A 23,238-nucleotide genomic window follows, 5' to 3' on the forward strand; every position below is an offset into this window, starting at 1 on the left:
TTAGTCAAGTTTCGCTTTTTGTTTATACCGAAAACCGAATGTAACGCGTGCCGATGCGGGAAATGTGGAATAATTAACGTTTGAAAGTCAATAAAATTAAATAGACAGGCGAGCTCCGTGGTTAAGTGTGAGATATTACAATTTATAGATGATATAAAAAGTTTTAAGAAGTTGTGAAGCGAGCGAGCGCTTCTCTGAAAGAAGCCTTTTGTGGACATCACGGAAAAGCGTACATACATACATACATACATTTTCGCTTTTATATATATAGATGGAGCAATTTAATTATTTTTCCAGATTCCGATACAATTACCGATTCTTTATAAATCTCTAAATATGTAACAAAAGATTTGTTATTTATTCCTGTCCAAGTGGCGCTGTGCATAGTTTGAGGTGAAAAATATTATAAGCAAAAAATTTTATTTTAATAGTAAATCAACTGACGACTGATGCATCTCATTAAACCTTATCAAGTCGCATTTGACCTTGGTATTTAAAAAAAAATAGTCAGTTAACTTAGTTTTGAGTGGCTTTTAGCTTTGATAATAGTATCAAACAAATGAAGCATGCATGGTCCTCCGTGAGTGCACAGTGAACGAGGCATAAAAAAAATGACCAAGTTCAGCATTTGCACTCCCACCCCACCCCATTTAGCTCCAAAAGTCCCCAGGGGACGTCAAATCCTGGTGAAAATGAACAAACGTTGCAGTTTTAGGCCTTAACATATGTAAATTTGAGTTCTGCACCATATAAAAGAAATGACCACGGCCATCATCCCCCCCCCATTTGGCCCCAAAAGTCCCCAAGGCCTTAACATATTTAAATTTGAGTTCAGCACCATGCAAAACTGCTAAATATACATACACAGAAAATTTTGGACAAATATAGTAAAATAGTCCCCAAAATGGAGTGTTTTTATTAGCCCTAAAAGAGCCCCTGGGGCACACCCAAGAGTTATCGCAAAGTATAGACAAACAAAATTATATAGAAATCGGTTAGTTACAACTTTTCAGAAAATTTTATAAAAATCCAAGTCATCATAATTTTTTTTTTTTAAAGCACAATTAAATTTTAGCCATTTTAACCTGGAAGGCACCCCTAGGGGGAAAACCAGAGTTTTTCGGAAAAATCCATTCTGTTACTTTTTTACTCATATCATGTTTAATGTTTGTGCAAAATTTCAAAAAATTCCAAAGCGTAATTATTAAGAAAAGTGCGGACAGACAAACGAACAGACAGACAAAGGTGAATTTACAGGTCCACCCTCCTTTTTGTCGAGGGACCAAAAATAGAATTTAAACGTTATGGAGTCTTCCATATTTTTTGTGTAACTTTCATTTTTCTATTTATCTCGTTTATTTCATTGCAGGTGCCTGCCTTCTGACGAGTTCCACCATCATGGTTCTCTTCAAGTATAGACAGTGTGGGGTTCCTGTTTCCCAGCCGACCACTGAACAGAAGGAACCCCTGATGAATGCACAAAACGGTACAGCCAAGTACGCAGATTCAAATACGACCTATCGGTACTATGACGAGGAGCATATGGTAATGTGAGTGTCTTGTCCCTAAACATGCAACGAAACAAAACAAATACTAACCAAAGCACTCGTCGATGCCGGGTGTAGAGATTCTAATTATTATTTTGCATTTATTCATTTAATTTTACTCAACCGAATATGAAAATGGATATTAATGCAGATTACACGTACAAAACCTGTTGTCCCCTGCAAGTAGCTCACATGCAAAGGTTGGAAGTAGCGGTGTCTTCGGTGCATTTTTCGAGATTTGTATCTCCGACCATGTCCTAAGCACCACAATCCATGCATGATGTAAGATTCTTAGACATGAGGAAGTACGTATCAGGAGACTCTGGTGGTTTGAGCACACCTGTCATTGTCCACCAGCTGACCTGATTTACAAGGCAATAGGTCTGACATTGCTACCGGGACGGCACAGAAGTGGTGATCAATTGAAGACGTGGCTCAACAGTCAAAGCTGATTTGAAAGCTATGACCATCCCTCGCGTCTTCAGTGTGCGAAGATGAAATCGCGAATGGCTGAAGTATGCTGAGGAGTTAGCAGCGGACAGACCTGGATGGACTGCCATAACAAGTAAAAGATGCAGACTATGGGATCGACAATGTCTGGCTAAAATCCAGTTGGATCTCTTGTATTTATTTATATTGTAAAAGCATATGGCATAATCACGTTGACACACTGGTTCCCGTCAGATCACCAAAGTTAAGCAACATTGAGCCTGGTTAGTACCAGATGGGTGACCATTTGCGAATTCTAGGCACTATATGTGCTCTCCGCTTATCTCGGCATTTGTTTCAACTCTCCTTGTACATTCACTTCATTTGCCACTGGTATTCAACAATGTCGACTCAGGAGAGGTGTAGTTGGAGATTGCACACCTACTGCAAAAGTTTTACACGCAGGCACCCCTCCGTGGGTATCCATAGTCTGTTAAAGACTGAAGGAGCCTGTTTTCATAGCATTGACGGAGGTGTGAACCCACCCACCTCCAACATCAACAAATGACATTCAACCTAGATGGGTTTAACCAGGTTCTTTCGAAGGAGAGTGTCTAAAGAATATCAAATTCACAAGTTGTCCTCAACCACATGTATACATCTGTCACGGGAGATGACGATGTTAGTTTTGCATCTCTGGCAGGGAGCTGTCAATGTCCTGCATACAGCGCCTGGTATTCTCAAATGATCATCCATCCAATCCCAATTAGGTTCAACATTGCTTAAAATCATGATGTAACATGATTATGCTGTATCCACCTTCCTCCAGCTATGGGTAAAATATGAATTGTTTACAATAGATCTTGTTTCAGCATTAAATAATCTAAAAAGGGTCAATATGCCATAAAATAACAAAATTAGGTATGATATCTGTTATTTTAGCTGTATCGACCGGACATCGCTCGGGAATGAGCCTGTTCAAATTTTGTTTTGTAAAAATTTTTATGTTCTATATAACTGCACCTGTTTTTGTTTTTTAAATAAAACAGACAAATAAGGGGCGATAACTCTTACTAAAAGAATAAGAGTTATTTCCCTTTAGCTGCTTTTTCTCTTTAGTTGTTTATTTAAGAATGTCTCCATATTAGTAAACTGACGAACCAGATTAATTTTTGTTAAATACATAGTGAATTAACTTGACAACTTCAATTTATCGAGAATAAGTTCAGCCGACTGCTCCTGTAGAACACACAGTATCCCGGATGAATGCAAACCACACATGATGATCCACAACAATCAAGATAATGATGGGCTGTCAGTCCGGAGCTGGGTTCAATGTTGGCTTTGATGGTGTGTAATCATGGCTTCAGATGACCTCCCAGATATCTTTGCCAATTTTGGAGCAATTTTGGAGCTATTACTCCGTGAATGAACACTCCTGGGTACAGCACATAGTGTGAACAAACAAACAAAGTCTCCACTTTAAAAGAGATTGGTTGGGGAAGATGATCCTGCAGCGTGTTCCAACTACCTCTAAAGCAGAGGCATTAATTAGGCAGATACTATGCTAAAATAGTGTTAAGCAGCCAGTCTCAGGGCTAGTGGTAAATGCTGGACTTGAGCTAGGTTCTACTTAGGCTATGATAGTGCATAACCATGTTTTCAGCTGGCTTCCAAGACATTTTAGTCAACCTTGGTTTGTGGATGAATTCTCATGGATTTCAGCGCACAGTGTGACCAAACCAACAAAGTCTCCTCTTTAAAAGAGATTGGTTGAGGTGAATGATCCTGCATCCTCTCTTGATTTGGGTGCTGGAGACAAAATAATGCCAGCAGACCCACAAAATTTGGCAGACAATATAGCCTTTTGAGATCCACAGCTTTTCTTGGTCAGGTTTTGCAACCACAGAAAAGTAGAAAATAACATGGCACAATAATAACAAATGAAAATTGGTTGGTCAGAATTAAATTTTGATTTATCAGCTTAAATGTTATTTAGGTTCAACTTTTAAAATTCAGCCAGCTTAATTTTATGCATTAGATTATAGCAGCACCTGTGTTGATGTAAGTGGTTAGATAAGATGGCTGCTTATTGCAGACTAGCAAGGCTACCCCGGCATTGCCCGAGTCTATAAAAACAAAATAGAAGAGATTAAAGTGTGTAACATTTTTATATCAAAATTTTTACTTCTCTCAATCTCTTTATTTTTTTCCCCTTTCTCTGTTTTTTCACACTTCTTTCTCCCATCTACTCAGCCCATTCCTCTCTCTTGTTTTAATGTAGTAATAATAATAATAATAATAATTATAATAATCATGATAATATTGATAATCATAATAATGTCACTTTTTTCCCCCAAGAAAAATTGTAAGAATTTTTTTAGGAAAACTTAGCATTTCTTTTTTGTTTTTTTGGGGTTTTTTTTTTTTTCAGTGTAGGACTGACAAAATTTGTGTATGATTAAAAACTAAATTTTTTTTTCTTCTAATTCATTAAAAAAAAATCGTCTGTTCCACTTTTTATTGGCTAATCACATCATTATCACATTTTTATTGGTTGATCAGCACTCGGCATTTCTGGTGGTTTACATCAGCTGCCAGTCGAGCCCAAACCAACATTTACGGAAATATGTTGCACGAAATGCAAAAGTACCAAAAAACACACTATAAGATATTTGATTGGTCGATCGGAGAAAGAAAATGAATGTTCTTTGCTGTTTGCTATTTGATGAATACTACAATACTTATGCATCTCATAAAGAGATTGTTAACCCCAGAATGGGGGACCCCTTATTTCTATAATTTTACACTAAAGTAAAATATATATATAGAGAGAGAGAACTAGATAAAGAAAGATATAAAAAAAAGAGAGAAGCAAGATAAACTCAAGAAACTATTTATTTGTCTGAATCTGAATCATGTAAATGATTTGGCTTAAATATTTGACAGAAAGTAGGTTATGTTTCTCATGTTATATCTCCCCTCCTTTGGAAATAGGGTTCGGTTATGAATATCTCCAGCATCAAATAATCCTTATACACTGTGAAATTTACTTTATGTATGAAAATCAAAGAGGAGAGATATAACATATAAGAAATATTTGGAATCAAGTTTCCCTTTGCTGTTATTTCAGATCATTTGAAACCATAATAGCAAGTTTTAGTCTCCCCCCCCTCCATCAAGGCTAAGTCTTTTGGGGAAATACACATACTGGTTCCAATTAGCTCACTAAAGTTAAGCAATGTTGAACCTGGTTAGTACTAAAATGGGTGACCATTGGGTAGTACCAGATGCTGTAATTTCTCTGAAATCTAAAAGGGATGTGTACTACCAAGCTATTCTTTGCTGTTATTTCAGATCATTTAAAGCCATACCAGCAAGTTTTAGTCTCTCCTCCATCAAGGCCAGAGGTTTTGGGGAAATATCAGATATTTTGTAATTCATATGCAAAACTAGGAAAACAAATGACTCTGATTGAAATATTTTATGGCTGTAAAAAAGTAACAAAAATGGGCTCTGGATGATGGATGATCCCCATAATGTGCGACCTTAAGGACAGATGTCACATAGTCCACTACATAATTCAGGTCATTAGCTTTTCAACAAGCCTTCATTTGTTAAATTCTGATCATTAGTCGCTGCGATTTGGAACTTATAAAATTGCCAAAAAAGGTGATGTGTGTGTGTGTGTGTGTGTGTGTATGTAATATATATATATATAGTACTAGTAGCCAAATTGAATATTGAAATGTTCATATCTTTAGTTCTATGGGACGAAACTACATGAAAATTTGCAGGCTTTTTGAAGATTATAATACTATTCTATGGTTAAATTTCATGAAAATTGGTAAAAAAGAACCTATATTTTCAAACCAATAAAATATGCCCAAATTTGCCTACATTTGTATATATAGTGTCATGGCAGACCAGCTTCGCTGCTTTGGGGTGAATTTTGTGTAGGGTTTTTTTTTTTTTTTCTTGTTTGTCTCCTCTATGGCCTTGCCCGGCTACTAATGTATGTGATTTTGAAAAATATACAAAGATTTATAGTCTAAATACGACCTTTGTCTGTTTTGGTTTATGCATCACGTCAACAACCCAGTGTTCTACATTGCTAACAGCCTTCTTATACACCAGAAATGCTTTCAAGCCAACTACATTTTCTTTATATGCACAGATTGAATGTCATAAGTTTCATAAAAACATTACGTTTGCAAGTAAACTTATATCTAATATATATATATATATATATATATATATATATATATATATATCTACTGTTATAGAAAAGAACTCTGTGTATCTGTGAGTTTGTTCCCTATGGGCCAATTTTTATGAAATTTCACATGAAGATACTTTATATGCCTGGCAAGGTTCTTAGATAGGTTTTGTGTCTGAACGTCTTCAATAAGTGTCGATAATCGAAATAATCTGAAGGAAGGAACAGGTGAGTTTGACCAAAGTTAACACCTAACACAGCGTAACATCACAAGTGCATTTGAGAAGTTTCATCACACAAGCTAAAAATCTCGACACATAAAATCAACAGTAGATTCTTTGATTTGACAATGGCACATTCAAAATGAATGTTTCTGAGAGCACAATCGAACCATGATACTTGACTTCTGCATTTTAAACATTAATTCAAGCCATTATATATAAAATAATTTTCTAAAATCAACAATAAATTCTCTACAGTGCAATGTAGACTTCAATCTATTGTGAATTTAGTCGCTACGAGAGGCATGTGAAGCTTTCTCACCGTGCATCGCGATAGATCCCCAATTAGAGTAGGCAATCCATCAATTTGATTGAAAAATGGGATCTTTCATCGATTTTCATGACAATAAAAATATGGGAGTGTGAAACATTCATTGAGCATCATTCAATCCCGGGCAATGTTGAGTCACCCTGCTAGTAAGATATTTCCCTTAAATATATGTATATTTGTGATTGGATGTCATAAGTTTCATAAATTTGCAGGTAAACTTATATCTAATTTATAAAACTCATTATGTCTGTCTCTCTCCATATTTTCAAACTCTATCTCCTCCGAAACTAAAAGTCACAGAGCGGCACTAGGGACCTCAAATGATTGGATTTTTACAGACCGTTCTTTTATGGGTCTTTAGCGGATTAAAATAGTTTTTGAAGGGTCAAAAAAGGGTTAAAAAATTTTTAAAACTCGTTATACATTTATCTTAGTTTATTTTTAATCAGTTCATAAGCGTATCATGTTGGTACAGTGGTAACATCACCAGCTTTGAATGCTACAGTTTTGCTTTTGGTTTCGATTCTAGCTGATGGCACCCTAATACTTTTTTTTTTTTTTTTTTTATCATATTTAAGCGTATTTTACAACCAGGCAAAGCTGGGTACCCCTTCCCCCTGCAAGTGTAAAATACAGAAGGGGTTGATGTGACACTTAATGAAACAACCAACTATTTTATTTGCTTAAAAATGAATGAACTCTTACTTGTAAAAAAATTTCAATTAGCTTATTAACAAACAAGCAACGACCGACTATGTTATTAACCATCCTAAAAGAAAAGAAAATTGTGTATAAAAATCAAACGAAATCACTAACACATTCTGAATAATATATAAATAAAACAGATGTGTGTGTGTCTGTGTGAAAATATTTAACTAATAAACTCTTAAGCTACTGATCACATGACACTGAAATTAACAGGAAATAGTAATCATACACCAAGGATGTTTTTTTTTTTTACACAGTGATCACCACTTATCAAGGCCTGGAAGCCACTCAGGGTTAAGGGTTATTGCAAGTACATTACATTAGTGTGGAGATTTGATGAAGTGTTTATTTAAGGGGGCGGTTCATTAGGAATTTGTTAACATTGGACTTGAAGACATCCAAGTTGTAATCCGGAGGGAAGCAGGCAGACGGAACAGAGTTCCACAGACGTGCAGTTCTAAGAAAGAAGCTTTGTTCATGGAATCCGCGTTTTTATTTAGGCACAGATATAGAATGGGGGAAATTTTTCACAGTGGATTCAGCTAGACTGGTGTTTTTCGTGAAAGATTGGCGAGGGGGGACCAGAGATTGGAGTTCAGACGAGCATCTGCCATGGAAATAACGATAAAACAAGGATAGGCTCAGCAACCGGGCAAGGCCAGACACCCTCTGCTAGTATAAAAAAAAATTCTATGCTTCAAAAGTACAAAATGTGGATTCCCTCTACTGTGTTAGAAATTATTCACAACTAAGAGTATCCCGTGCTTTTTTCTACTTAACCATTGTCCACCAATGCATGGAGTATTGTTACCACATCTGGGCTGTAGTAAGCCATGTTTGGGGGTGAACAAGAGTTTAAAAAAAAAAAACAAAAAAAAACACTTTTACAAAAAAAGGTGTCCTATAGATAATTTTTTTGTTTTTAAAATAACTCCAGTTTTGATGAACTACATCAAAACAAAATCAAGTGTGAGAAATTTATTTATTATTTATTTATTTCAATAAAAATATCTAGTTTTATGAAATTTTCTGATATTTGCATGGTTTTGAAAAGGGACATTTAGTTAACTACTAGCAGGCCGCCTAACATTGCCCGGTCGTAAAATATGTATAAATGTAATCTATATATTTATACGATAGCATGTGTGTTATTTTCTGTGTCATGCTTACATCCGGGTCTTTTAATTGTTATGTACTTCCATTTCTTGTAATAAATAATTTTACCAAGAATTCTTTATAAGTTTTGGTTTCGATTCTAGCTGATGGCACTCAAGTCATCTATTATTTTTATAAATAATTTTACCAAGAATTCCTCATAAATTTTGGTTCCAGTGTCGATTATAGCTAATGGCACTCCAATAATTTATTTTTTTTAAATAAATTTATCAAGAATTCTTCATTAGTCTTGGTTTTGATTTTGATTCTTAGCTGATGGCACGTTAGTAATCTATTTTTTTTTTTTTTAGAAATAATTTTATCAAGAATTCTTCATAAGTTTCAGTTTCGATTATAGCTGAAGGAACTAAAGTTATATACAGGGTGGGCCAAAATAAGGGTCCTATCTTTAAATTTGAATAACTTCCACAAAATAAAAGTTAAACTCACCAAACTTTATGTGTGTGTAGACTGACCCTTCCGAGATTTTTTTGAAATAAACAAACCAAATTTTGGCCGAAAAACACTTCTTAAAACTTACATGAATTTATGAATTTTTAAAAACAGGACCCTTATTTTGGCCCACCCTGTATATTCATAAGTTTGGAATTCTGTTTCGATTCAAGCTGATGAACCCAAGTCACATAGATATATTTTTTTATTTTTGAAATCGCAATTTTATAATATATAAAAATCGATAGATATGAAATCTGCAAGAATTAAAATATATTTAAGTATACTTTATGACCTGGCTATGCCGGGCATCGCTGGTAGCTTGGATAAATACTTTTGCAATTTTAACAAAATAGCTACAATAATATCAGAGCGTCTCTATTTGCACTAAATATCTACAGAATGCCAACATCAATATATTACATATGAATCAGTCCCTTGTGGAATTTCCACAGGCCCCGCTAGTATTTTAATTTATGCAGGGTTTTTTTTTTTTTTTCTAAATTACAATTTCACCCCAAACAAGGCACAGTGCCACTTTGATGTAGGGGGCAACTATTGGGGACATAAGTTGCAGGGATATTATGTAGGGTGTTGAACAGCTAGATGTCTGTTCACATTACACTTGAAAGGTTGAAGTTCAGGACCTATCAGGTTGGCGCCTCTTTTGAACCCTGTCCAGTAGCAGATGCGCCAGCCCAAATGTGACAACAATACTCCATACATGGACGAATGGTGGCCTTATAGAAGTACAGGATACTTTCAGGTGTAAGTAACTTTCTAGCACGGTAAAGAGAGCCTACCTTCTTCACAGCAGCCTTGGCAATGCTCTCGCTGTATCTGTTCCAACACATGTTCCCTGTGAACATTAAGCCTAGGAGTTTGAACGAAGTACTTTCAGTTAGTGTATCTTTAGCTATTAGTGGTTGAGAAGGTTTCTTGTAATCGTTGAAGGAAACAAGCTTAGTCTTGGCAGCATTGAATGGAACCATCCATTTTTGTCCCCATTCCACTATTGATTGGAGGTTTTCCTCTAGTGTTTCTTTGGATGTTTTTCTAGTATTCCTTATTTATTAAAAAGAGAAATACCGTATTAAACGTCGCATTAAATTCCTTTTAAATAAAAGAAAATGAAGTAAAAAAAAAAAAAAAAAAAAATTTTTTTTAAACGGAAAGAAACAGAGATATGTGCATGCGAGTATTATTTGTTTTTTTGCTAAGCAGTTCAATTCTTGCAAGTAAAAAACGAAAATAAAAAATACTTAAGCTGAGATCAAAACCAAGACAGTGAGTCAAATATGATAACCATTAGGCCAGCTTGACACAATCTTTAAAAGGTGTTTTCAAACCTACTTATTCTTAACATAAGGAATCTGTTGTTACATTTTTGACTATTACTTCAAGGAAGTAGGAAGAATTAATGTAACAAAGTTGGTCTTTTTAATTGCTTGTTTTATTGTAAACGTTTGTCTACAAAAGAAATATATTTCTTTGCGCAACAGTGTCATACACGTACGTCTATTCGCATCTTCCTAGAGAGAAAAAAAGAAAGAAGCAAAGCTAGGAGTTTTTCGTCTGGATACGAAAACGTCTTTTCGTATTTTCTATCATAAAATAGACCCGGTTTTATTTCTGTGGCCGTTAGAATGATTCATGCATGTGTATTCGTGAAGCAATTCACAAACTGCTAAAAATCCAATGACTCTCCCCCCCCCCCACGCACCAATTTTTTAATTTTGACCCCCTCAGCAGCCCTTTTTTCCGGATGAAAACTGATTAAAAAGTTTTCCACGTGTCTGAATACCCTATATACCAAATTTCAAGTCTGTAGATCAAAAATTCGTTGAGCATATAGGTTGAGAAGTGTCCTCACACACACATTTTCACTTTTATAGATATATAGATAGATTTATTTTTTCAATTTTGCTGTTGTTGAATTTGGCTAGGAGCAAAGTGTAGTATCTGTTCTGATATGAACAGACACTACACTTTGCTCCTAGCCAAATTCACTTCATCTTTTATGTCCTTGATCGGTGAAGGTGAAATCTTTCTAGACTAAGACAATTTTTAATATTTTAAAATTTTTGTTCCCATCAAAAATGCCTGTTTTGTAGAGGGGGGGGGCTAAGTTTCCTCACAAAAATATTGACTTTGTGTCTTACTCTACCCTCGCGGGGAGGCAAGCATATAGGAACAGTTATTCTTTAAAATAAAGATCACAAGTGTTCACTATCTGAAAGTTTTTCGATCCAAAATACTCATTTTTTGGGGAGCTGGATTTCTCCACATTAAAAGCTGACCTTGTCTAACTCTACCCTCATGAGGAGGCTGGCGAATAGGAATTAGCATCATTATAAAAAAAAAAAAAATATTTGTATCCAATTATTCTGTGCATCTTTGTGAATCAATCGAAAGTTGCAAACATTTTGTGGGTCCTGGATTTGACCTTAAACTATATCCGATGGTGATGACCCAGCTTGCAGGCTTTGGGGAGTGTGGAGCCACCCTTTAATTGCCATTGCTCCCAGGTCCACTCTGAACCGGAGTGGTAGTACCTGTTAGGGTCCCAACTATGGGTTAAATAGAAACCGACTTGAAAACAACAAATATATTCTATTAAAAAAAAATTTATTCAAAATCTTTCGGCATTAAATAACCCAAAAAGGGTTGATATGCCGTTAAACAAAACAACCAACCAATCTACGGTTTTAGTGCAAAACTTTGTCGTATAATCATTAGAATCCTTCCGCAACTTTAATCCGCCGGGGGGTGGGGGGGGATGTATCTTATCAACTCGGCCATTTTTTTTTACCAAGAGCCACAAACGAGAAATACACAGTAGTCGGTTTCTGCAACAAAGAAACCTGATCCGTCTCAGCGACCAGTAGAATAGCAATGGCCGAAACATGTGCAGAAATTGCCCACTCGAATGCCGATATGGCTGTCTTGTTGACAACTGCATGAACTTGACCATATGCCAAAATGAAATGAGTGAAAAAAAAAAAAAAATTCCAAGCAAAATGTCTGAAAGATAAAATTGGAATATAAAATTAGATCAAGAATGTCCGACGACGATATCTTTAGGGCTAGGTTAATCAATAAACAAAATTAGGTACACGTTTCGTTCATGATAGGAAGAGGAACTATCATCATTGAAGGATTTTTTTTTTTTTTTTTTTTTTTTTTTTAACCCCAAACAGACATATTGGCACTGAAGCATAAAGTGCTACTGTGATAGGAGCCAGATTTATAATGGTGAAACCTGGATGGGGAGTTGAGCAACAAGATGTTTGCTTACATTAGATTTGAGTGTGGAGTATATATTTTTTTTTTCCATTTCAAACAAGGTATATTGTCACTGATATGTAATGGGCTACTATGATAGGAGTCAGATTAGGGGAAGGGGTAACTTGAGCAGGGAATTTGACAACAAGATGTATATTTTTGTTTGTTTTTGTTTTGTTTTTTTACAAGGGAGTAACCACTTATCAAGGCCGGAAACTAATTCAAACTTCACACACCCGGGCAACGCCAGGTACCCCCGCTAGTCTAATATAAATCTTAGTTCTTTATTTATTTGTGGACTGTTATCCTGATCTTTCATATTTGTTGTTTCGGATGAGCATAACAGTCGGCAGAACAATTAAATAAACAAATTACTCATCTCAAAGAAAAAATATCAAATATAAAAAAATTAATATATAATGTTCGTTTTTGTTTGTTATTTGACGACCAGTTATTGGCGAATGCAGAAAATCATCCAGGAAATCAAGTCGGCCATTTTGATGTGTTTGCGTGTTTATTCGCTTATTGGCCAAGCATCGTTAATGAAATCCAATAATTTGATTAACGATGAAATCCTCTCACAAGAGTCTGATTAAAATCCGGATCACACAACAGATTATACGAATACGAATAGATATTATAGGTCAATAATAGAACTAATTGGATTTGCCTGGTTGTAAAATTCATATATAGGACATTCTGAAAAAATGAAAATTGTTTGTTTATCGGCATTTCATCTTTATTGTTCAGACTTTTCGTTCATTGAACACAAAATGTCGATTAACATATAAACAATTTTCAGTTTTCTTTATGTTCAATTATTAATTCCATAACTATAACCATATATATATATATATATATATATATATATATATATATATAAGAATTCTGCTTTCATAAATAAGCGTTGTTGCCTGAAGAGGTCTCTAATTACTAAACACTAGAAGATCGAAACATGCTCATGACTGTGTAGCAACAAATTACTGCTTATGTAAAGACAAATTTAATATATATATATAAATATATATGTTGTATGGGCTTTCTCCAAGTAAAAACCTTGTTTCATAATCATATGTTTATACTAAAAGTTCAAATAAAGACTTTTTTTTTTTTTTCTTTAGTTTCAATAAATTGCTTCTTAGTCTGACAGGCCCGCAGCAACTGTCAAGGGCTTTGTTTGAAGAAAGCTTGATTTAAAAAAAGAAAATTGTTTTTAATTATCTTTAGTGTGCAAATCATTTATGTTGGTGCAAAATAGTCCATCTATGACGTCCGTTAGAGCATTCACAATGAAAGTACTTGTAGAACAAGCAAAGGGATGCAACATTTCGTCGATGGGACAGAGGCTGAAGTTTAGCTGACAGTTCAGGACCTATCAGGTTGGCGACTCTCTTTTGAACCTTGTCTAGGAGCGAGAGACTAGTGGCAGATGCACCAGCCCAAATACTCCATACATGAGCGAATGGTGGCCTTATAGAGGTATAGGATACTTTCAGGCGTTAATAGCTTTCTAGCACGGTAGAGAGAACCCACCTTCGCAGCGGTCCTAGCAATGTTCTCAATGTAATTGTTCCAACTCATGTTTCCTGTGAACGTTAGGCCGAGGAGTTTAAAAGATGTACTTTCAGATAGAGTCATTGGTTATTGTTTCAAAGATAATGTCTATCCAAACACTTTCTGAACTGAAGAGAACCATCTCAGCCACGATAAAGAGTTAGTGACAATTTTTTGCTTTGTATTTATTTGCTTATTTTTGTGTAGCAAAATAAAAACAAAAGACTGTTGGACATTTCTGACTGAAACTTGATGGGGAAGGCAGGCATAGACTAGAGTTTGTTTGTACCAAAAGTGGTTTGATTGCAGAAAGGGTTTATGAATTTTATGAAAGAATCCAAACGTTCTGTTTTTAGCTGAAACAAAGAGTGTGTCATATTTCTCACTTTCTTGAGTTAATTCGGGATCAAATCTTTTTACAAGGTGTACATGATTGTTAACTCGAGAAGCGGGAGGGGGAGAAGTGAGGGGAGGGAGGGGGAGAAGTGAGGGGAGGGAGGGGGAGTTTATTAATCTTGAATGCATTGCTTAATTTAACATGTCGTCAGACGATCTTAAAAATCGTAAAACAAGTTTTCTCTCAATTGTGTAGCTGACATCTTTTTCGGCTAATTTTTGTCACCTTTTTTTTTCTTGTTACTGTTGGATATTTATGACTGCAAATTGGTGGACAAGTCAAACAGACTGAAGTTTATTTGAACCAAATATTGTTGGATTGCGAATTTTATTAATTCCATGGCTGACATATCGCGATTGCTGAGTGGGGGGGGGGGAGTACATATGGTATCAGCACACTCTGTCAATTCCAAGCACTTCTTCCTTGGATCGATGAAATATCAATCTGGTTATCTATATATATATATATATATATATATATATATATATATATACACACACACACACACACACACACATTAATACGATGGCATGTGTGTTATTTTGTGTGTCACGCGAGCGTCCCTGTTAGCTTAGATATTTAAATACTTTTGCAGTTTTAACAAAAGAGCTACAATAATATCAGGGTTTCCGTTTATGCTGAATATCCACAGGATGCTAACATCAATATATTACATATGAAAGAGTCCGCCGTGGAATTTCCACAGGTTCCACTAGTTTATTTATTAGAAAAAAATACTTTTTAGAAATTTGTTTTGTTTTGGTGATTTTTGTTGTCGGCTATTTTTTTGTTAGTTTGTTTTTTGTGTGTATATGTGTGTTCTTTTTTTTTTTTTTTTTTCTTTGTGTGTGCTTGTTTTTTGTTTATTTTTTTCTTGTTTTTTGGGAAGGTAGTTTTTGATTTTGTTTTTTATTTTATTGATTTTCTTTGAAGTAATTGCAGCCATTTAAAGTAAACAATTTTGTGATTTCTGTTCATATTGCTTCTGCAGAAGGTTTTCTGGCATTTAAAATGAAGGGGTGGGATTTTGCTGCTAGACGGGTTCACTAGAGGTACATACATCGTACTAATGCAATGAGTTCATTTTTTTTTATTATTTGTCAGATTTCATTAGAGTTTGTCTTCATGGGATGAAATCAGAATGTTTTGGGGTATCGAAATTGAAAAATTTGTCTATTTTCCAATGCCAAAAACGACTCCTTTATCTTTTTCTTGGTGGGGGGGGGGGTAAAATATGGTCCAGTGCTGGTAGTAATAATAAAATAATGCATATTTGTTGATTTTTTTTTTTAACAACCAGTAAAATTAAAATCTACAGATTACTCCCGCCCCCACACACACACACACGCACTCACAAGTGTATTTTTACGTTTGAGAAAATATATGCACATTTTACATGGATTTTTACAGCAGTTGGGGAATAAAAGTAACGGTTCTATAGTTAAATATGTATATCATGTATTAAAAAAAAAAAAGATTAACCTTATCTGGTTTGGCAGATTATTAATATGGAGATTTTCTTTAATAAAACACCTAAAAAGAAATAGCAATTAAAGGGAAATAACTCTTATTATTTTAGTAAGAGTTATCGTTCCTTATTCGCTTGTTTTGATTAGATACTGAATCTAAAAAAAAAAAAAGAACTTAAAAATTGTGAATGTAACTGATCCCGGTATGTTTATTTATTTATTTATTTATTTTATTTATTTATTTATTTTATTTTTATTTTTTTTTATTTATTTTTTTTCATTTTTTTTATTTATTTATTTTTTTTTTATTTATTTTTTTTTTTTTATTTATTTTTTTTTTTTTATTTATTTTTTTTTTTTTTATTTATTTTTTTTTATTTATTTTTTTTTTATTTATTTTTTTTTATTTATTTATTTATTTTTTTTTTTTTTTATTTATTTATTTTTTTTTTTTTTTTTTTCAGAAGTCTCCAAAAAAACAAATAATATTGATTACAAAATTTCGTTTGAATATTCTTAAGGGGAAAATCTTATCCGTTTTTATGCCCCTATTTTTTATCACTCAAATAAAACTGTCGCTTATTTTAACTATTGAATCGTTTTTGAATGGATTATTGTTTATATTTAGTGATATTTAATACTCATTTCAAATTTTAGATTTAATGTTAGCGTGATATTATTTTTAAAATTTAACCATTTTTTTTTTTTTTTAGTTTTTTTTAGTTTTCAATATTTATATGTTGGAATGTTTGTTTGAAATGTTTTTTTTTTTTTTTTTTTTTTTTTTTTTCTTTTTTTGTTTTGTTTTATTTTTTTTTTTTTTTTCAGAAAATAATTCAATTTTAAACATAAGATTTAGTATGCAACTGTGAAATGCTTTTTGAATTTTTGAGATATTTGAATTCATCGGACAACTGTTCTTATTTTAAATGTGACTTTTCACAACGTTTCTGTCAATGTAACCTCTGGCCTTCTTCATGTGTATCTTGTCGAACTTGGGAATTTGGACGGAATTTTGAACAGGGGTAGTATGCTCTTGTTTCGTCAGCATAAGTAATTCACAATTGTATTTTTTGGTCACTTACACTGAGAACTGAACCTTCAACATTCAGGAGGATATCACGTTTACAATTGATTTTTCCAAGTACTCTAACCACTGTGCCAATGTGCCATGGGTCTTTGCTTATAATTCTAGTATGAATTTTAGGAGCCTTAAACCTATATTTTTTTCTAGTTGCAAATATCACGATTTATTACTAATTATTATTACCATATATTACTGTATATACAGATATAAGAAGGTCGGAGGTTACATCGACCGAAACGTTATGAAAATCACAATCAAGTTTGAAGATTCAAATAATGTGAAATGCCTGTTTGATTTTTTTGATTTTTTTTTTTTAACACTTAGGAGCCACTTATTAAGGCCCTAAGACCACTCGAGGATAAGGGTTAATGAATGTAAGGTAGTAGTTTAGTAATCGTTAATGGTGTAAATTGGGTAGAATTTGATTATTTATGAGAACGTGAAGGCTATCATGTTGTATTCAACTGGGAAGCAGTACCGCGGAACAGTGTTCCAGAGGCGGGCAGTTCTAGGAAAGATTTCTTTATGGAATTTGGGTTTAGATTTAGGCATGGATAGAGAGTGGGGGAAATTGTTTATGGTGGTTGTAGCTAGTAGAGTGGTTTTGGTGAAAGTTTGGCAAGGGAGAACCGTAGATTTAAGTTCAGTCGAGCACTTGCCGTGAAAATAACGATAGAGCAGAGACAAGTCTGTAACGTCTCTTCTGTGAGAAACAAGAAGAAAAGTTCTGGTTTAGTTTGAAGAGAAAGATAGAAAAATGCTTTAAAAAAATAAATTGATGGGTTTACTTCCATAAATTATTTAACGGATTTTGCTCAACACTCTGCGTATGCACACATACATAGACTTATATATAAAGTAGATTTGTAAGTGTAAACGTTGTGTTGATTCGAATAAAATCTGTCATTTTGAAACGCCAGTACAATGCAGGATAGTTTTTTTTTGTTTTCTTTTTAATCAAATTTTTAGTGATATATAACATTGCCTTAGAGGATAGAGGTCATTGGTGTTTTTTCTTTTTCTTTGCCATTTCTGTGTGTGTGTGTGTGTGTGTGTGTGTGTGTGTCAGTGATGTGACGATTCCAATATTTTTCGTTGGTTATAAAAAATGATTGGCGAATCCATTCGTCTCATACCCCCCCCCCATCAAAAACATTTTACACTTTTTTTGTCTGTCGCTATTTCACTCTTGCAATGATTTCTAGCATCTATGAATCTTTGCCTATTTGTATTTGACTTATGATGTATGCACCGGTGGAATGCATGCTGTCTTTGTGCAATGGCAGCTTCACAATCTGCAGTGAACCATGGGGGTGAGTAGGGCTTGCTGTAATACTTCCGTAGGAACATGTGCTTCGGTGCCTGCTTCGCACCATTCAGTTGTCTGATTCTCACACTGTTCATCAGGAAGAGAGAAGATATTGGTCCATGGGGCAGCATCTCGGATGTGTTCTCTAATGGCTTCAATTGATGTATAATTCAGTTTATAATAAACCGACTTTTTGGATTTCCCTCTAATCCGTTCGCACCTCGGATGACATTCTTCCCTGTTGACCTTACGGAGTATAATTTCATTGCTTCATCTTTCAATTTCGATGATTCCTTCATCTTCTACTTTTGATGATGTTGAATTCACAAAAGTTAGGGGAGGTTGTTGTTTTTTGTTTTTTGTTTTGTTGATATTTTTTTGTTTTGTTTTTGTTTTTTAATTTGTACAAACCAGTTTTACATGTTTTACTGATTTTTATCCTCTAATGAAAAGCATCGACATTTTGAAAATCTATGGGTTAAAGATTTTTTTTTTTTTTTTTTATATATGATTTCGTGTTTTAAATTTCGGTGGATTAATAAATATTGTAATTTATTAAAACTTTCTTTGTTTTCATCATCAATTTTCTTGTTTTATATATGAGTATCAAAAGAAAATATATAATATTTCGTTTGATTAAAAGAATTTATCAAGAAAGCATGTTTTTACACCAAAACCACAAAAAATGTTGGGAGTCCAAAAAACAGATTCCTTATACTATCTCCTACCTCGCCATCTCAACTATTTGAACTCGTTTCACCTACCACAACTCTGTCAAAGTAACATGCTCTCTTGACAAAATTTAAAATTGGTCCTTTTTTAGTATATTTAGTTTGTTATGTTTATTTTTTATTTTATGCGTGTTCATCAGCATTTATTCTTTAATCCTGATCTTACACATACACACACATGTATATGTGTATACACTTGTCTACGATGCTATACTCTATTTGTGTCTGTTAATGAGTTACACAAGTTTTATCTTTATCCACTGACAGGCAAACACCAGGGGTGTACAGTTTACCAGCATCAACAGACGCCAGACTCGAATCGGTGAGTCACGTCGACTCCCCCCCCCCCTCCACCTGCATGTAATCCTTTCTTAGTGCTTGCACTTGTAGAACATTACTTCGTCTTCGTTGTCTTTTTTATCTTTTATCTTCTTTCTTTTTCTTACTTTCCTTTTTCTTTCTTTTTCTTACTTTCCTTTTTCTTTCTTTTTCTTACTTTCCTTTTTCTTTCTTTTCCCCCTTTTTCTTTCTTTTTTTCCTTTTCTTTCCTTTTTTCCTTTTCTTTCCTTTTTTTCCTTTTCTTTCCTTTTGTTTTTTCCTTTTCTTTCTTTTTCCCCTTTTCTTTCTTTTTCCCCTTTTCTTTCTTTTTCCCCTTTTCTTTCTTTTTCCCCTTTTCTTTCTTTTTCCCCTTTTCTTTCTTTTTCCCCTTTTCCTTCTTTTTCCCCTTTTCCTTCTTTTTCCCCTTTTCCTTCTTTTTCCCCTTTTCTTTCTTTTTTCCTTTTCTTTCTTTTTCCCCTTTTTCTTTCTTTTTCCCCTTTTTCTTTCTTTTTCCCCTTTTTCTTTCTTTTTCCCCTTTTTCCTTTTCTTTCCTTTTTCCTTTTCTTTCCTTTTTCCTTTTCTTTCCTTTTTCCTTTTCTTTCCTTTTTCCTTTTCTTTCCTTTTTCCTTTTCTTTCCTTTTTCCCTTTTCTTTCCTTTTTCCCTTTTCTTTCCTTTTTCCCTTTTCTTTCCTTTTTCCCTTTTCTTTCCTTTTTCCCTTTTCTTTCCTTTTTCCCTTTTCTTTCTTTTTCCCTTTTCTTTCTTGTTTCTGATTCTTTTTTTTCTTTTTTCTCTCTCTCTATTTCTTTTCCTTTTTCTTTTGGGTTAAATTTCATTTAAATATATGCAAATTATTTTTTCTACACCACTTAAAACTCTACAATGATATTTCTTACACTAAACTGAAACTAAATTTTTTAAGGATCATATAAGAGTGTATTTTTAAGTGTGTATTTGTCTATTTTTAATATTTGTGCACATATTTTTGGTATTCTACCCCTAGGCTACCAGAAATTAACACATGAATTGAGGGAAATTAAGTACTTATAAATGCCAAAACTGTGGACATAAACAGTAAACAGTTTGAGAGTATTCAGCGACAGAAAGTTGGAATACTAAAATACCCGTCCCAGGACAGGTATAATTAATTCCCCAAGCAAAACAGTTTTGCGTCACTGTTAGGTCTTCTTCCAAAGAATTGCGCACTGTAATACTAATTATGTGTCCAGAATCCGTATTTCAATTTTGATCAAAATTAATTACATGATTTTTATTCTAGAAAATTTCTTGAAATTTAAGGCTTAAGGAGTCCTGAGAAAAAAGAAAATCATGAAATTTTACTTAATTGTGTGAAGATTATGAATTAAATGCAAATCGGAAACATTTGAATTCACAACATGCAAAGTTGTGCCAATATTATGCCGCCTGAACACTGTAAAAAAAAAATACTTGAAAGAAATTAAAATTTGTGAAATATTAATCGATGTCTAATCCGTATTAACATTTCCAAAAAATTGAAAATTTTCATGAATTTTCTTGAATTTTCTTCTGCCACTTTATTTTGCCCTTTTTGAATAAAACTAAATTAAATATAGCCCACATTACCTATCCTTATGCCTAGCAGCTGTGTGCCAAAATTCATAATTAATTACTTTCTTCAATGAATTCTGTACTTAAATATAAACATGTGAACATACACAACTTTATATATAATTTTTTTTGTTGTTATAAATCGGTTTGTTTGAGAAAAGGTTGTATAAATGTTTTGTGGTTGTGATGTATTTATGCATATATTGATCTCCTAGTTTTATGTTTTGTTGTAAATGTATTTTTTTATATTTATGGCTTATAGATGTGCTTTTCTATGTCTTTGATGTGTTTTTGTTTGTTTGATTTTTTTTTTTTTTTGCGCATTGTAATTGGATGCATTTATTGTAGGATGGGGTTCTTTTATAATTTTTTTTCGGTTTCTTTAATTCTGCTACTTTTCTGTGTTGTCTTTCCTGTGTTTTTATCTTTGATTTATTTATTTTTTTTTTTTTACCTGCAATAATACTAATTATTTTAAAAATTAGTAATTAAAGATTGTTTTTTTTAATATTTATTGTATATATATATATATATATATATATATAGCAGAAATGGTAATTAGTAAAATCTGAGTGCTCAATATTATTGCAGAGCAAATATAGTCCGCAAGTGAGCGCCACCTCCTTGACTGCTTGTCTTTCGCTTTCTCTCTTTAGTTCTCATCTCTCTTTCTTTCCCCCTACCTCCGCCTTCAAAGTTTTACGCATCTTACACCCTTCTCTTCTTTTCCACCTACCCTCTCTCTCTCTCTCTCTCTCTCTCTCTCTATTCCTATCCGTGTCTGGTTGAATATTTTAAACTCCACCTCACCCCTTTCCAATGTTTATTAAATCTTAAAACTTTAATGTTGTTGAATTAGAATTGAAATTTCCACTTTTTTTTTTTTTTTTTGCTTTTTCTAACATCGTTTTTCAAATCATAATAATCATTTCTGTTAAAGTCTGATGAAGTTACTGGGTCGTTGATACGATTCGGTAACCGAAACATGTGTAACTAAGCAGATAAAACGGTAATAAAATATATATATATATATATATAAAGAGAAAAGAGATTAAAACTGTTAAGTTGAAATTTACAAATCAAATTCATTGTTCAATGAATACTCCAAAAAACAATTTACAAATTGATTTGATTGACGAATGAGTGATTTCACTGATTTTGATGACAATAAAAGTATTACACGTGTATAACATTTGTTAATCCTCTTTAAATCCTGAGCAACGTTGGGTCGCCCTGCTAGTATATATATATATATATATATATATATAAAATAGTATTGTAGGTATTAAACATAACGTTAAATTCCTTTATTTGGTTGGGGTTAAAATATCTATATATGAATACTTGGTATTTATATAAGATCAAAGTTTACGATTGCTTATATCAGATAAACATTGCATCTCCTTTGATGTCACTACATACATATATATATATATATATATATTCAATAAATATCAATCATTTGTTTTTTTCATTTCTTATATGTATTTCCATTTTCCTTAGTTACCTCTCTCCACCTCCTATATATGAAACAAACTTGGGTTCCTCCAATGGATACATTGATGTATAGTATTTCATTAAATTTGCATAAATATGTGCAAATGCACATATTTATGCAAATCTTTATTAGACAAAATCAATAACTTAGGTTATTTTTTAATAAAAGAACCAAACATGATTTTAAAAATTATATTTAATTGCAATCAGAATATTCGGTAAAATTGGAAAAAAAGAAAATTCCTCTCCAAAAAAAGAGGAAAAATCCATAAATCTTAAATAAGTGAACATGAAATTTTTTGATGAGTGAACGAAATATATCTATTATTATTGCAGGTAACTTATATTTAAGATTTTCATTTTTTTTGTTTTTAGGTGATTATTTCTGCAAACTCGTTAATTATTTAAAATTCACAATCTTTTCCGAAATTCAACCATATTTGGTACAAATACAGTTTTTATGCCTGACTTGTCTAACAAGTTATGAATATTCAATTGTCTTTTCTTTTTTTTTTCTTTTTTCTTTCTTTCTTTTTTTCTTTCTTTCTTTTTACTTACTTTCTTTTTTTCCTTTCTTTCTTTTTTTCCTTTTCTTTTTTTCCTTTTCTTTTTTTCCTTTTCTTTTTTTCCTTTTCTTTTTTTCCTTTTCTTTTTTTCCTTTCTTTTTTCCTTTCTTTTTTCCTTTCTTTTTTCCTTTCTTTTTTCCTTTCTTTTTTTCCTTTCTTTTTTTCCTTTCTTTTTTTCCTTTCTTTTTTTCCTTTCTTTTTTTCCTTTCTTTTTTTCCTTTTCTTTTTTCCTTTTCTTTTTTCCTTTTCTTTTTTCCTTTTCTTTTTTCCTTTTCTTTTTTCCTTTTCTTTTTTCCTTTTTTTCTATTTTCTTTTTTCTTTTCTTTTTTTCTTTTCTTTTTTCTTTTTCTTTTTTCTTTTTCTTTTTTCTTTTT

General features: G+C 32.9%; 1 protein-coding gene and 1 pseudogene across 13 annotated transcripts in view; both read left to right on the forward strand.

The window, feature by feature from the left end:
* Window positions 1-23,238, forward strand: part of LOC145287750 (monocarboxylate transporter 12-like) — a 474,029-nt gene that overhangs the window by 447,090 nt on the left and 3,701 nt on the right. For 6 of the 13 annotated variants that reach the window (XM_080135519.1, XM_080135517.1, XM_080135516.1 and 3 more), the window contains exons 6-7: window positions 1,370-1,550; window positions 19,163-19,217. In XM_080135519.1, the coding sequence (XP_079991645.1) occupies window positions 1,370-1,550; window positions 19,163-19,217 (236 nt within the window). The remainder of the gene's footprint in view (window positions 1-1,369; window positions 1,551-19,162; window positions 19,218-23,238) is intronic. The other 7 variants (XM_080135525.1, XM_080135523.1, XM_080135522.1 and 4 more) reach the window with 2 other exon arrangements.
* Window positions 2,192-2,308, forward strand: LOC145288293 (5S ribosomal RNA; annotated as a pseudogene).

The sequence above is a fragment of the Euprymna scolopes genome, chromosome 11, assembly GCF_053919585.1.
Source record: "Euprymna scolopes isolate OS-2025 chromosome 11, ASM5391958v1, whole genome shotgun sequence".
NCBI classification, from domain to species: Eukaryota; Metazoa; Mollusca; class Cephalopoda; order Sepiida; family Sepiolidae; genus Euprymna; species Euprymna scolopes.